Consider the following 14,419-nt stretch of genomic DNA (forward strand, 5'->3'; position numbering starts at 1 on the left):
AGTTTTTTTGGGTTTGTTTTAGTAATTAGTATTAATTTGGCATAATATTAGTATTTCAATAAATTAGTTCTCTTTGCTGTACTATTTTATTTTATGCATTTAAAAACATTTTGAGAAGGAGTGTTTTGGCTTCATAAGATTGCCCATGGGTTCTAGGATACAAGAAAAACTCAAGAATCCTTGTCCTAGAGATGATTAAGAGCTATTGGAAATTAGTAAGTAGAAGGATGTAATCATAATCATACCTATTCTTTAGAAATATCAGTTTGGCAATTCTTGGGTATTTGAGAGTGGAGTAAGGAGAGATTAGAAGAGGAAAATAAAAAGTTATTCAGTTGAAAAATGTTGAAAGCCTGAAGTTGGGTGATGAATTCAAAGAAGGGGATTTTTTTTGGGGGGGGGGATTGTGTAGGTAGCATTAATAAGGCGTGGAAACTAACTTGATAGTGGGGGAAAGTGAAGAGTTGAGGATGACCCTGAGGTTGAAAACTTCAGTGAATACAAAATTTAAAATGGGGAAGGGGAGATTTGAGGGGGAAATCTAATTAGTTCTGTTTTGGATATATTGACTTTGAGATGCCTGGAGGATCTTTTGTCTAGTAGATAGTTGACATGGAATTCAAGTTCTCACAATGAGAGAATGGGGATGATGACATTTCACAATCAGAGCTATCTGAAAGTAGAATAAACTGCTTTATGAGTTTAGTGAGAGTTCCTTGTTATTGAAGATAAACACACATGCCTTATATTTAGAAAGAAGTTGGACTAAATTGGTTTTAAGAGAGGCAACTAGGTGACTCACTGGATAGAATGTGAGGCCTGGAGTCAAAAGAACCTGATTTCAAATTCTGCTTCAGATGCTTCCTAGCTGTGTGAATCTAGACAAGTCACTTAACTTCAGTTGCTTAGCCTTGCCACTTTTAGAATTGATACTAAGGCAGAAGATAAGAGTTTCTTTAAAAATTGCTTTCTTTTAAGGACTTTTCCAACTATGATGTTAGTTCTCAAGTAATTTGAGATATAAAGCAGCCAGTAAACATGCACTCAAATTCATAAACATCCATTTATTTATTTATTTGTTTATTTGTATGCGCCTGGTACATACACATGGAGGTTGCTAGACATTGTAGAGATTGGTTTGGAAGGGTAGTCAGAGCTGTGTCGACTTTAGCTGCTACTAAACTGCCATCTTGGCCCCTCCTCCCACTAGACATTGTAGAGCAATAGTTTTCAACTTTTTGGTCTCAGATCTCTTTTACTCTCTTAAATTATTGAGACCCTTCCAAAAAGCATTTGTTTATATGGGTTATATATACTGATATTTTCCACACTAGAAATTAAGATGTGTTAGTATTATTGCAAAAAACAATTTTAACCTGGTATGGTACTTAGAACTTAGTAGGTTCTTAATAAATAGTTGTTAGTTTATTTACTGATCTCTTAACTGTTATAGTACTTTGTATCTCTTGTGTACTCATTATAATCTTATATCCTACTATGTTTCTAAGAGGTAGTATGTCTTAGTGGATAGAGTGCTGGCCTAGAAAGCATAAATATATATATATAGGATAAACTGGAATTTACTCTTGAGAGTCCCTGAGACTCTTTCATGGGACCCTTGAGGTTAAAACTTTTCATGATACGACTAAGTTGTTTTATTTTTTTTAATAGGGTAAAAATTGATAGATATAACCTGCATAAGCAAAAGCTCTTTGGAGGATCTTCAATAATTTTTAAGAGTGTAAAGAGGTCTTGAGACCAAAAAGTTTGAGAATTGCTGTTGCATAGTATCTACTGTCTCTTTATACATGTCTGTCCACTCAGTTCAATGACTGCTTTAGATTAATCTCTAATAGTACAAGTTGCCATTAATGTATTTATTGAATGACACATTTAGGAATAGGAGTATCCTTTAGAATGCATTTTTCTTTTCTCTCTCTTTTTTTAAACTCTTACCTCTGTCTTAGAATCAATACTGAATTTCTTTCCTGTGTTTTTAAAATACCTTTGATGAGAAAAGAATCCTGATGTTGATGATTATTTGTTTTTTTTGTTTGTTTTTTGTTTTAATGGGTTTTTATTTTCTAAATTTTATTTAATTGATTAATTAAGAAAAATATTCCATGGTTACATGATTCCTGTTCTTTCTCTCCCCTTCTTCCACGTTCCTCCAGTAGCCAATGCATAATTCCACTGGGTTTTACATGTGTCATTGATCAAGACCTATTTCCATATTATTGATATTTGCAGTAGGGTGATTGTTTAGAGTCTACATCCCCAAATATATCCCCATCGACCCGTGTGATCAAGCAGTTGTTTTTCCGTGTTTCTACTCCCACAGTTCTTTCTGGATATGGATAGCGTTCTTTCTCATAAGTCCCTCAGAGATGTCTTAGATCATTACATTGCTTCTAATAGAGAAGTCCATTACATTTGATTGTGCCACAATGTATCTGTCACTGTGTAGAAGGTTCTCCTGGTTCTGCTCCTTTCACTCTGCATGTTGATGGTTATTTGGATAAGACTTCTGACTGATCATTTTAGAATTCCTACTAGCTCATTTAAAATCCAGAAATAAACTACTTCCCATTAAGTAGAGAGTTTACCTTTAAAGTTTGGAGAACAGTGGCAGTTTTGATATTTCTTTTTAAAGATCTAAGCATTTGCAATTTAGATGACTGAAGATTGAAAGAAAAATCATTTGCTTTTTTTTTTTCTGATAATTTAAAAATTCTGTTTGTCCTACAGAGATGCTGGTTGCAAGTTTTGGAGAACAGCCATTTCTGTTTAAAACAGTTTTGTAAATCTTCCACAAGATTCCTTGGAAATAGCGTGCACTTGTGATGGACCATAGGAATACTGCTATGTTAGGAGTGGGTTCTGACTCCGAAGGATTTTCAAGAAAGAGTCCCTCAGCCATCAACACTGGAACACTTGTTAGTAAGAGAGAAGTGGAACTAGAGAATAGCACTAAAGAGGAAGAAGACCTTTGGAGGCGAAATCGGGACAGAAATATTGAGACTGGGAAAAATGATGGTTTGACTGATGCGCAGCAACAGTTTTCTGTGAAAGAAACAAACTTTTCAGAGGGAAATTTAAAGTTGAAAATTGGCCTTCAGGCTAAGAGGACTAAAAAGCCTCCTAAAAACTTGGAGAACTATGTATGTCGACCTGCCATAAAAACAAGTATTAAGCATCCAAGGAAAGCACTGAAAAGTGGGAAGATGACAGATGAAAAAAATGAACATTGTCCTTCAAAACGAGTAAGTAGCATTCTTCAAATTTGAATTTTTTTTGTCTTTGGTATTAATCTTTGAATTCATCTATTAATTTCTCCTAAGCCACATATTCTATATGATACAGAAAACATCTGAAGTCTATTAATTTTATACAGTACTCAGTTGGTATAAGCAGTATATTCAAGATCATGATGTTATGAAGAATATGATAGATTTGGGAGTATAAATATGCATATTCTATATAATTGTGGTAGATATTTAGGCATAAAGTACTCAGAGTTCCCATTTTTTTTGTGTGCTAATGAATGGAATCAGATAATGTTTCAGTTCACTCATTTTCTATTTTAGACCATATTGGGAATATACATCCCCACATTGATTTTGAAATCTATCCTCTTAAGAAGCCTAATGGAAGAATATTCTTCATTTCTCTTGGTAACTCATTTTAGACAGTGCAGAAGGTATGGTTTTGTAATAAGAGTTTTTCCCACTTGAGGGCTTCTCTTTCCACTTGCTATACATGTAGTGTGTGTCATGTCAGCTTGCATCAACAGGATGCAATATGAAGATACCTGTATCTACAACAAAGTAATGGATTATTGTTTTGGCATGTTTTAGTTTTGAAAACAATTATTTGTAGTATTAGTAGTATTGTAATTTTTAAAAAATACTCTTAAAAGACTTTTTAAACTTCTTTAGAGGTTGGTATAACTTGTCAGAGCTTTAAGGAAAAAAGAGAGATTTTGTTTAAAATGTACTATTTTAAAATTGATTCCCTGTCTATATGGCTGGCTATTTGTTGCTTCAGATTAAAATAGAATTTTAGACTTTACAAGTAAAATTAAGAAATTTTGTCTATTTCCTTTGTTTCCTTAAAACATCATAATACTGACCCCTTGCTAGAAATAAGTTTTGCCAGTGCAAAATACTTCAAAACATTGCTTTAATTTCAAGACTTATAAACAAACACAAACTACACCTAAAACATTGAAACTTTCTTTTTTTTCAAATCATACTTTTGTTTTAGTTTCAGTTCTAAGACACAAGAGCAGCAAGCTCTAGGCCAGTAATGGGCAACCTTTTTTTTATTTTATTTTTTAAATTTATTTTATTTTTTTAAAAACCCTTACCTTTCATCTTGGAGTCAATACTGTGTATTGGCTCCAAGGCAGAAGATTGGGGGTCAAGTGACTTGCCCAGGGTCACACAGCTGGGAAGTGTCTGAGGCCAGATTTTAATCTAGGACCTCCTTTCTATAGGCATGGTTCTCAATCCACTGAGCTACCCACCTGCCCCCAATGGGCACCTTTTGAGCTTGATGTATCAAAATTCACCAAAAAACTGAGCATAACTCGGGTGGTCTGTCGCTTCGAGAAAAAAACCCATAATTTCTCAATATTTATAGTTTAAATAACAAAAATGTGTAATTGTAGTATATAACTATCTAATAAACCAAAAACTAATTATTTAAATTACCTGCTTAGTGACAATTGTTTTGACCTACAGACCTCCGGCACAGAATGCCTACACTACATTACAGCAAATGTTTCATCTTTGAAATGCAGCCCCATATTTCTCTGTATGTGGCCATGTGTCATTGAAAATGACTACATGTTTCAGTGCTGACACATAGGTTTGCCATCAGGGCTCTAGGCAAATTGGGATTAAGTGATTTGCCCAGGATCACATGGCTAGGGAGTATCTGAGGCCAGATTTGAATTTAGGTCCTCCTAACTCTATATCTAGTTCTCTGTTTACTTTGCTACCAAGCTGCCCTGAGACTATCTTTCAGTATTTTTTCCTTTGACTATTATTGTAAAGGTAAAACAGAGACATTTAAAATATTATTTTACATTTTTGTAAAATTGATTAAATAATGCCAGTAATTTATATAATTTCCATGAAACAGAACTCAAGGTCTGTGACACATGATTATCAATAAGATTTTTATAAGAGCTTGAATTATGGAAAATACTGTCAGTCATAGAAAATAATAGTTAGAAAATTAATGCACTTTAATAATGTTAACTATTAGTTTCTTATCCATGGATTGTAAATTTGAAAACCTAGGCAATCTATTTTTACTTTGAAGATTTGAAATTATTGGTTCCCGATTACTGATTTGTTAAACTCTTGAATTTTGTGTTTTGATATGATTTTTGTTCATATTATAAAGTTTTTAGCATACCTTTTTTTCATTCTGAAAACATTTGTATGATGTTTTTAATATCACCTTCATTTCCAAATATATTCCTCTCCTATCTACTATCCAGAGAGGCATCCATTCCTTATAACAAAGATCGAATAAAGAAAGCAGATAAAATAACAATTTAGCAAAATTAGCCAACAACATGCTACCTTTGCAAAGAAAGGAAGGAGGAGCATTTCTTCTTCAGGACCAGACTTGGTACTTATAATTACACAGCAGATAATATACTTAAAAAAATTTTTTTTTAAATTTTAAAAGATTTAAACATATTTAATCGGATGGGTGGGAAGCAAATACTTTTTTTTTCTTTTTCTTTTTAACCCTTAACTTCTGTGTATTGGCTCCTTGGTGGAAGAGTGGTAAGGGTGGGCAATGGGGTCAAGTGACTTGCCCAGGGTCACACAGCTGGGAAGTGTCTGAGTCCGGATTTGAACCCAGGACCTCCCATCTCTAGGTCTGACACTCAATCCACTGAGCTACCCAGCTGCCCCAGAAAATACTTTTTTATTATTGTTCAGTGTTATGTTTTTCCAGTTTGTAAGCTCCATAATTAGCTGTCATTGAAGCAATGCTAGGAAAGGGACAGCAACTTCTTTGTCCCCAAATGTTTTCAATGAGGGCTTAAGTAATGCTATTAGTGAGAAGGTTTAGGATAGAGTAAAAAAAGAAAAAATAAGAGAAAGGAAGGAGTAGGGAAATAAGGTCCAATGTATTGAACCCTCAGCTGCTTCAAATACCATAGGTTGGCTACTCTCCTCTACTATATATAGCAGGACACTGAAATAATAGCACCCATCATCAATAATTTCCTAAATAGCACCTCAGTGGTTTAGAAGAATTTATATTCTTTCAAAAGTAGCTGCTTTTACTGGTTATTCATACCCTTGAGTGTAGATGCCGAACCTAATCAAATAGACTTATATGCAAAAAGACCCCCCCACAATATCAGTAAAATCAATATCTCATGTCATCAGTTGCCTAATGGATAATGAAGGAGTTGGCCTTGATAAATGATTGCAATATTTTTCCCCTTAGGCAAGTAGTGGAAGATATGCAATCACTAAAAGAATCTACTTCTCATAGTTTTGTTCCTAGTTTGAAGACCTTAGTAGGGAAAAGTGAACAAAATAAATTCATATTGGGAGAATGAAAACTAATGTGCCCTAAGTTTCCTTGAAGTGATTTAGCAGAGCCTAAGAAAGAATCAAGTGATTCTCTTCTTATGGAACTATCTAATCCAGAGAGATTCTTGGTAAAAATCAAATATACCTGTGTTCCAGAGGACCCTACTTCAGACCTTTATCACCTCTCATCTGGAATGTTCTTACAACTTCCTTTTTTGGATTTACCACATCCATTTTTCCCCTTTCTCTTTTTATATATTGAGTTCCAAATTCTTTCCCTTGATCCCCTCCTCCACCCACTGAGGAGGTAAGAAATACAATATACGTTATATATATGGTGTCATATAAAACATATTTTCACAATAGCCATGTTTTTAAAAAGGGGCAAGAAAAATAAAATGAAAAAATACTTTAATCTGCACTTAGAGTGCATCATTTCTCTCCGAAGGTGGATAGCATTTTTTATCATTAATCTTTTGAAATTCTGGTGGATAATTGTAGTGATGGAAATAGTCTTTCACAGTTGATTATCATTATAATGTTTTTGTTACTATGTATAGTATTCTCCTGGTTCTGCTTACTTCACTTTGCATTAATTCATTTAACCAGGTTTTTCTGAATTCATCCTCTTCTTCATAGCATAGTACATAGTCCATCACAATCATTTATTTCAATTTGTTCAGCCATTCCCTAATTGATGGATGGACATCCCCTCGATTTCTAATTTTTTGACACCACAAAAAATGCTACTAAAAGTATTTTTGTATCTATAGGTCCTTTTCCTCCTTTAATCTCTTTGGGATACATATGTAGTAGTGGTATTGTTCTTATAGCATATTCTTATAGCCCTTTGGAAATAGTTCCAAATTGTTTACTCCAACATTTGTCATTTTCCTTTTCTGTCAAATTAGCCAATCTAATAGGTATGAAGTGCTACCTGAGAGTTGTTTTAATTTGCATTTGTCTAATTATTAGTTATTTGGAACATTTTTATAAGACTATTTTTTTTTTTTATAAATTTAAAAACCCTTACCTTCTGTCTTGGAGTCAATACTGTGTATTGGCTCCAAAGCAGAAGAGTGGTAAGGGTAGGCAATGGGGGTTAAGTGACTTGGCCAGGGTCACAATGCTGGGAAGTGTCTGAGGCCAGATTTGAACCTAAGACCTCCTGTCTGATGGCTTGGTTTTCAATCCACTGAGCTACCCAAGACTGTTGATAATTTTGATTTCCTTGGAAAACTTCATATTCTTTGACTATCAATTGGTGAGAGAATGTCTTTTATTTTTAGAAATTTGGTTCAGCTCCTTACGTATTTGAGAAATGAGACTTTTATCAGAGAAACTTGCTATTAATTTTTTCTTTTTTCCAAATTTCTTTATTTCATTTTGATAATAAATTTCCACATAAGTTTTCTGAAGTAAATGATTCATGTTATCTCCCTCCCTTATTCCCTATCTTTTCCTGGAGTTAACAAGCAATTCATTCTGGATTATACATGTATTGTCTGTCATGCAAAACATTTCCATATTATTGTTTTGTAAATGAATAATCTTATAATACCAAAACCCCAAATCATGTACTCAAATAAATGTACTCATGTTTTCTTTTACATTTCTACTCCCAACAGTTCTTTCTTTGGCGTGTAAATATTAAAAATGATAAAGGCTGTGATAAATATATAAATTAGTATTTTAATTAAAGCCATGCTGATAGATAAAATCATTAGACCACGCGCTTGTAAGCATTCAAAACTGCCGCCACCTCTATTACTCTCTCCACCACCTAGCCAAGCCCCTACCGGCAAAAGAGGCCACTTCCTCCTAACCCAGGAGATTTAAACCCTTCCCTGCGTCAAGACGTAAGCCTTCCCAAGCCCAAAAACCGGAAACGGAAACCCGTTGGACCACGGGAAATGTAGTTTGATACATTTCCCAAATTTCACTTTTACAGGCGGTACATAGCATTCTTTTTCATGAGTCCCTTGTCTTGTATCATTTTATTGCTATTAGTAGCCAAGTCTATCACATTTGATCATTTCACAATATTGCAGTTACTGTGTATAATGTTCTACTGGTTCTGCTTATTTCACTCTGCATCAGTTCATGTAGGTCTTCCCAGTTTCTGAAATGATCCTGTTCATCATTCTTTTATAACACAATAGTATTCCATCACCATCATATATACCATAATTTGTTCAACCATTCCCAAATTGAAGGACATCCTTTTAGTTTCCAATTCTTTACCACCACAAAAAGAATAACTAAAAATATTTTTGTACAGACAGGTCCTTTCCCAATTAAAAAAATGATATTGCTGGATCAAAAGGTATGTATTTTTTTATAGCCTTTTGGGCATAACTTCAAATTGCCCTCCAAAATGGTTGGATCAATTCATAACATCACTAGCAATACAGTGTCCTAATTTTATCACATTCCCTCCAGCATTTATTATTTTCCTTTACTCTCATATTGGCCACCATGATAGGTGTGAGGTGGTACCTCAGAGTTGTTTTAATTTGCATTTCTCAAATCAAGAGGGATTTAAAACATGTTTTTCTATGATTATTGATAGCTTTGATTTCTTTATCTGAAAACTGCCTAGTCATATCATTTGACCATTTATCAATCGGAGGATGACTTGGATTCTTAAAAAGTTGACTTAATTCTTTGTATATTTGAGAACTAAAACCTTTATCAGAGAAATCTATTATAAAATTTTTTCCCCAGTTTGTTGTTTCCCTTCTAATCTTGGCTGCATTGGTTTTGTTTGTATAAGAGCTTTTTAGTTTAATATAATTAAAATTATTCATTTTACATCTTGTAATGTTCTCTTTTCTTCTGTTTGGTCATAAGTTCTTCCCTTCTCCATAGATCTGACAAGTAAACTACTCTATGTTCCCCTAATTTACTTATTTTTTTAAAACATTTATTAATATTCGTTTTATTAACATGGTTACATGTGGAGATCTCTTTATCATCTCTGATAATCTGATGACAGTTTAGTTGATAAGGAAATAAGGACAGGACAAGGGAAATGCCTTTTACTTCATGCTTCCAGCTCTGGCTCCAGGAGCATGGAGTTTATTATATATGTTTCAAGACTCATTTCACACAAAAGAATCCCCCCCCCCCCCCCCGAAACTTTGCAGATGCGCAGAAGTTACAACACAAAACATTGGCTTCAGAATAGACCAAGGCCAAGGCTGAATTTTGACTAGGTTCTTATCAGAAAGCCAAGTTGGGGAGTATCTTGGCCTTGGCTATAGCAGGCAGCAGCATTCCTTGCTGTGTTAAAAGTGTTAACCCTTTAAATTCAGGTTTGATAGGAACATAAAGCTTTTCAATAAGGTCATAATACATTTCAATAAGAAATCATAAGAACCACAAAAGGGGTCAAAAGAGGAGTCTCAGATTTTTATCTATTCTCTTATTGGCTTCCCACAGTTACATGATTCATGCTCCTACTTTCCCCTTAAACCCTCCCCGCACCCATGGCCGACGCACATTTCCACTGGTTTTATCATGTGTCATTGATCAAGACCTATTTCCAAATTGTTGATAGTTGCATTGTTGTGATAGTTTCGAGTCTACATCTCCAATCATGTCCACCCCAACCCATGCGTTCAAGCAGTTCCCTAATTTACTTATATCACTCTGTTAATTTTTTTCTCATTGAGTTTCCAAGCATTCCTTTGAATTTCGGGTACATTGGATTTGTTTGTGCAAACCCTTTTTAATTTCATGTAATAAAAATTATCCATTTTACCTCCTGTGATGGTTTCTTTCATATGTTTGGTCATAAACTTCTCCCTTGTCCATAGATCCAGCAGGTAACTTTTTCCATGCACCTCAAATTTGCTTATGTAATTCCTTTCTTTATTTCTAAATCATGTACCCATTTTGACCTTATTTTGGTATATGTTGTGAGATGTTGTTCATCTATGCCTAGTTTCTGCCAGACTGCTTTCCAATTAGTTCTCAAAGTTTTTGTCAAGAAATGAGCTTTTACCACAGTAACTTGGATCTTGTAGTTTATCCAACATTAAATTACTGTGGTAATTTACTTCAATATGTTGTGTTCTTAATCTGTTACACTGATTAACTATTCCATTTCTTAACTAGTTCCAGATAGTTTTGATGATTACTACTTTGTAGTGTATTTTGAGATCTTGTATTGCTAGGCTGTTTTTCTTTACTTTTTTTTCCTACTTTATCAATTCCTTTGATTTTCTTGAACTTTTGTTCTTCTAAATGGATTTTTTTCTTTTAGTTTTATAAAATAATTGTTTGGTAGTTTGATATGGCACAGAATAAGTAATGAATTTGGGTAACACATTTTTATTCTATAGGCTTGACCTACACATGGGGTTTTTTTTCCAGTTGTTTAGATTTGTTTTTATGTGAAAAGTAATTTGTAATTGTATTCATATAGTTTTTTACTTGGTCTTGACAGATAGACTTCCCAAGTATTTCATATTGTCTGCAGTTATTTTAAATACAATCTTGTCAGCAATATGTAGAAATGCTGATGGTTTCTGTGGGTTTATTTTATATCCTATAACTGCTAACGTCATAAATTGTTTCTACTAGTTTTTTAGTTGATTCTCTTGGGTTTCGCTTAAGTATTCTATCATATCATCAGCAAAACATGATCATTTTGTTTCCTGGTTACCTATTGTTGTTCCTTCTATTTATTTTTTCTTCTCTTTTTACTATAGCTAGCCTTTTTAGTACAATATTAAATAATAATGTTGATAATAAACATCTTTCAATCATGCTTTTATTGGAAAGGCTTTTAGCCTATTTCCATTAGAGATAATGCTTACTCTTGGTTTTAGCCGGACATTATTATTTTAAGAAAAGCTTCATTTATTCTTATGCTTTGTAGTGTTTCAATGTGATATGATCAGTTATAGTTTTCCGTATGATGAACCAGCCCTACATTCTTGGTATAAATCCAGTTTGGTCATAGTCTATGCCATTTGTGACATTTCTGTAGTCTTCTTGCTGGTTAATTTTTTTTCATCAGTATTCATTGGGGGGACCCCCCCCCATTTCTAATTTCTCCTCTACATAAGCAACACATTCTTATTAGTATTTTGTTGATATTTGGTCATTTCAGTTGTATCTGATCCTTCATGATCCCATTTGGGATTTTCTTGACAAGGAGTGATTTGCCATCTCTTCCAGCTAATTTTATGGATGAGAAATTGAGGCCATTAGGATTAAGTGGGTTGGCCTCGGTCACTCACAAGCGGGTAAAAGTCTGAGGCCAGATTTTAACTCAGGAAGGTGAGTCTGCCTGAATTTAGGCCAGCATTCTATCCACTGTGCCACCTAGCTGCCCTTGTTACTAATAGTTGGCATTTATGTAACATTTTAAAGTTTACAAAGTGCCTTATTTTTGTCATCTCATTTGGTCCACATAGCAACTCTGGCCCTATTCCCTATTTTATAGATGGGGAAACTGAGGCAGACAAATGAAGTGACTTGTCCAGGCTTATACATCTAAGTATCTGAGGTAAGATTTGAACTCAAGTCCAGAACTGTATCCACTACACCACCTATCTGTCTATCTATAGTTTACTATTAATCTTATTTATTAAGCAGACACTGAGCTGTGTTGAAGATACAGAAAAAGGCAGAAACAGTCCTTGTCTTACTAGGAGGTTCCATTCCAATGCCAACAAACTGTGTACAAAAAAGATAAACAAGATAAATTGGAGTTTAACTCAGATGGAAGCTAAGCTCCCAGAGACCCTTTCAGGAGGTTTGAGAATTAAAAGCTATTTTTGGAATAATATTAAGATACTTAAATTTCTAATATAGTGAATATCAAAGCTATTACCCACATTAAGCAAGTTTTCTGTGAGGTCTTTAGTAATTTTTAAGAGCTTATGTAAAGGTGTCCTGAGACCCAAAAGTCTGATAACTTTTTTCCTCTAGAGCAGTGATGGGCAAACTTTTTAGGGGGGGGGGCTAAAGGAAAGGAAATGCTCATCTGTCAGTCTATTTCTAAGGCAACTCTTTTGCAGTTTCATTGTATTGTATCCTACTGATTGTATTCATCAGATTAGGAATAATGGGATAGAACATTTCAGGTCCCCCACTCCCCCATCTGGCCCGAGGGCCATAGTTTGCCCATCACTGCTTTAGAGCATATATCAGGATAGGCTTCTTTCTAAACAAAGGATTTTAGCTGAAACTTGAAGAAAGCCAGGGAAACCTAGAGACAGAGGTTTCTAGACGTGGGAAGTATCAGGATATGAACTTGTTCAAGGAACCGCTAGGAGGACAATGTGGAGAGACAGTTTATTTTTGAGAACACTGGAAAAGAAGAAACAGGCTGGATTGTGAAGGCCTTTAATAGCCAAACACAGGATTTTATATTTGATTATGTAGGTTGTTGATTAGGTGTAAGATTTATATGATGATATCTGCATTTTAGGAAGATAGTACTTTGGGAGCTGAGTGGAAGGGAACTGAGTGGAAGTTGAACTAGAGTGAGGAGAGACTTTGAGGTAGGCAGGGCAAATCAGAAGATTGCTATACTAATCTAGAGATGAGGTAATGAGATCCCATTCCAGAGTGATGATAGTGTCAGAGGAGATGTATAGAAGAGATTGTAAAGGTAGAATTGACAGGACTTAGGAACAGTTTGGATATGTGGCAGGTATGTGTGTGAGAGAGATTTGAGAATAAAACCTATGATCTGAGCTTGAGTGACTGGAAGAGTGGTAGTTTCCTGAACAATAATAGGGAAGTTAGGAAGAGGGGAGGGTTTTGGAGGAAAGATAATAATTCAGTTCTGGACATGTTGAGTTTAAAGTACATTGTGTTACCAAGATAGTCTTCTAAAAGTACAACTATGAACATTACCTTCCTCAAGAATCTTTGATGGTTCTCTATTGCTTTTAACATAAAGCCTTTTTCAGCCTGGCTCCAGTGCATGTTTCCAAATTTATTTCATGTTATTCTACTTTATTCTAGCCAAATTGCCCTACTTGCTTTTCCCAAAATTTATTATTTCCTGCCTTCTGCATCTTTGTATGACTCATACCACCATAGTTGAAATGAATTTCCTTCCCATTTTACCATCTTAGAATTTTTCCTTCCTTTAAGGCTTAGTTTAAGTGCTCAAGTGCTTCCTATTCCTTGAAATCTCTCCTGATTCTCTTAATTTTCGGTCATTGCTCCCTTCTTCAAATTATTTTTTATTTCCTTATCTCTTTATATGTTTGTATCTCCTTTGTAGAAAGAACTTTTTGAGGGTAAGAATTCATTTCTGTCCTTTGTTCTCAGCCCCTAGCACAGTACCTTGCTCAATAGTAGACATTTATAAAATCTGTTTGAATTAAGAATCATGTGCAGAGCAACTTTGTATAGTGGAAAGAACTAGAGTTGGATTCACAATACCTGGGTTCATTCCAGGCTCTAGGTTTATAAGTTTGGGTAAGTTACTTTACCTCTGGGCCTCATTTTTCTCATCTGTAAAATTAAAAGTATTTAATAGTCATTCATTTGCCCTCAAAAGAAATTTTTTTTGAGGGGCTATTCCCCCCCCCCCCAAAAGAGAAAAAAAAACACAACAGGAAAACCTTAATTTCAACCCGGATGTTTACAAATAAATAACAGATCCATGTTAGTTTTAGAGATTTTCCTTTTCATTCTTTACTCTCCAATAACAGATATGGAATTACTTTTTAATAGGGTAGTAATTGGAGTTTAGCAATTTCTGACATCACATGCTATGTTTCTTTACTCTTTTTAAAAATGCAGGAACATTGATCTTTGTTTAGTTGTAGCTACTTTGTACTTTGACCTCAGCATGAATTCAAGAAACCAAA

General features: G+C 34.4%; 1 protein-coding gene across 2 annotated transcripts in view; it reads left to right on the forward strand.

Annotated features, from left to right (window-relative positions):
- Nucleotides 1-2,784: 2,784 nt before the first annotated feature.
- The window catches only part of ASH1L (ASH1 like histone lysine methyltransferase), a 188,957-nt gene continuing 177,322 nt past the window's right edge, over nt 2,785-14,419 (forward strand). Inside the window, exon 1 of one of the 2 annotated variants that reach the window (XM_044676977.1) lies at nt 2,785-3,263. In XM_044676977.1, the coding sequence (XP_044532912.1) occupies nt 2,844-3,263 (420 nt within the window). In that variant the 5' untranslated portion in view covers nt 2,785-2,843. The remainder of the gene's footprint in view (nt 3,264-14,419) is intronic. The other variant, XM_044676978.1, reaches the window with a different exon arrangement.

The sequence above is a fragment of the Gracilinanus agilis genome, chromosome 4, assembly GCF_016433145.1.
Source record: "Gracilinanus agilis isolate LMUSP501 chromosome 4, AgileGrace, whole genome shotgun sequence".
NCBI classification, from domain to species: Eukaryota; Metazoa; Chordata; class Mammalia; order Didelphimorphia; family Didelphidae; genus Gracilinanus; species Gracilinanus agilis.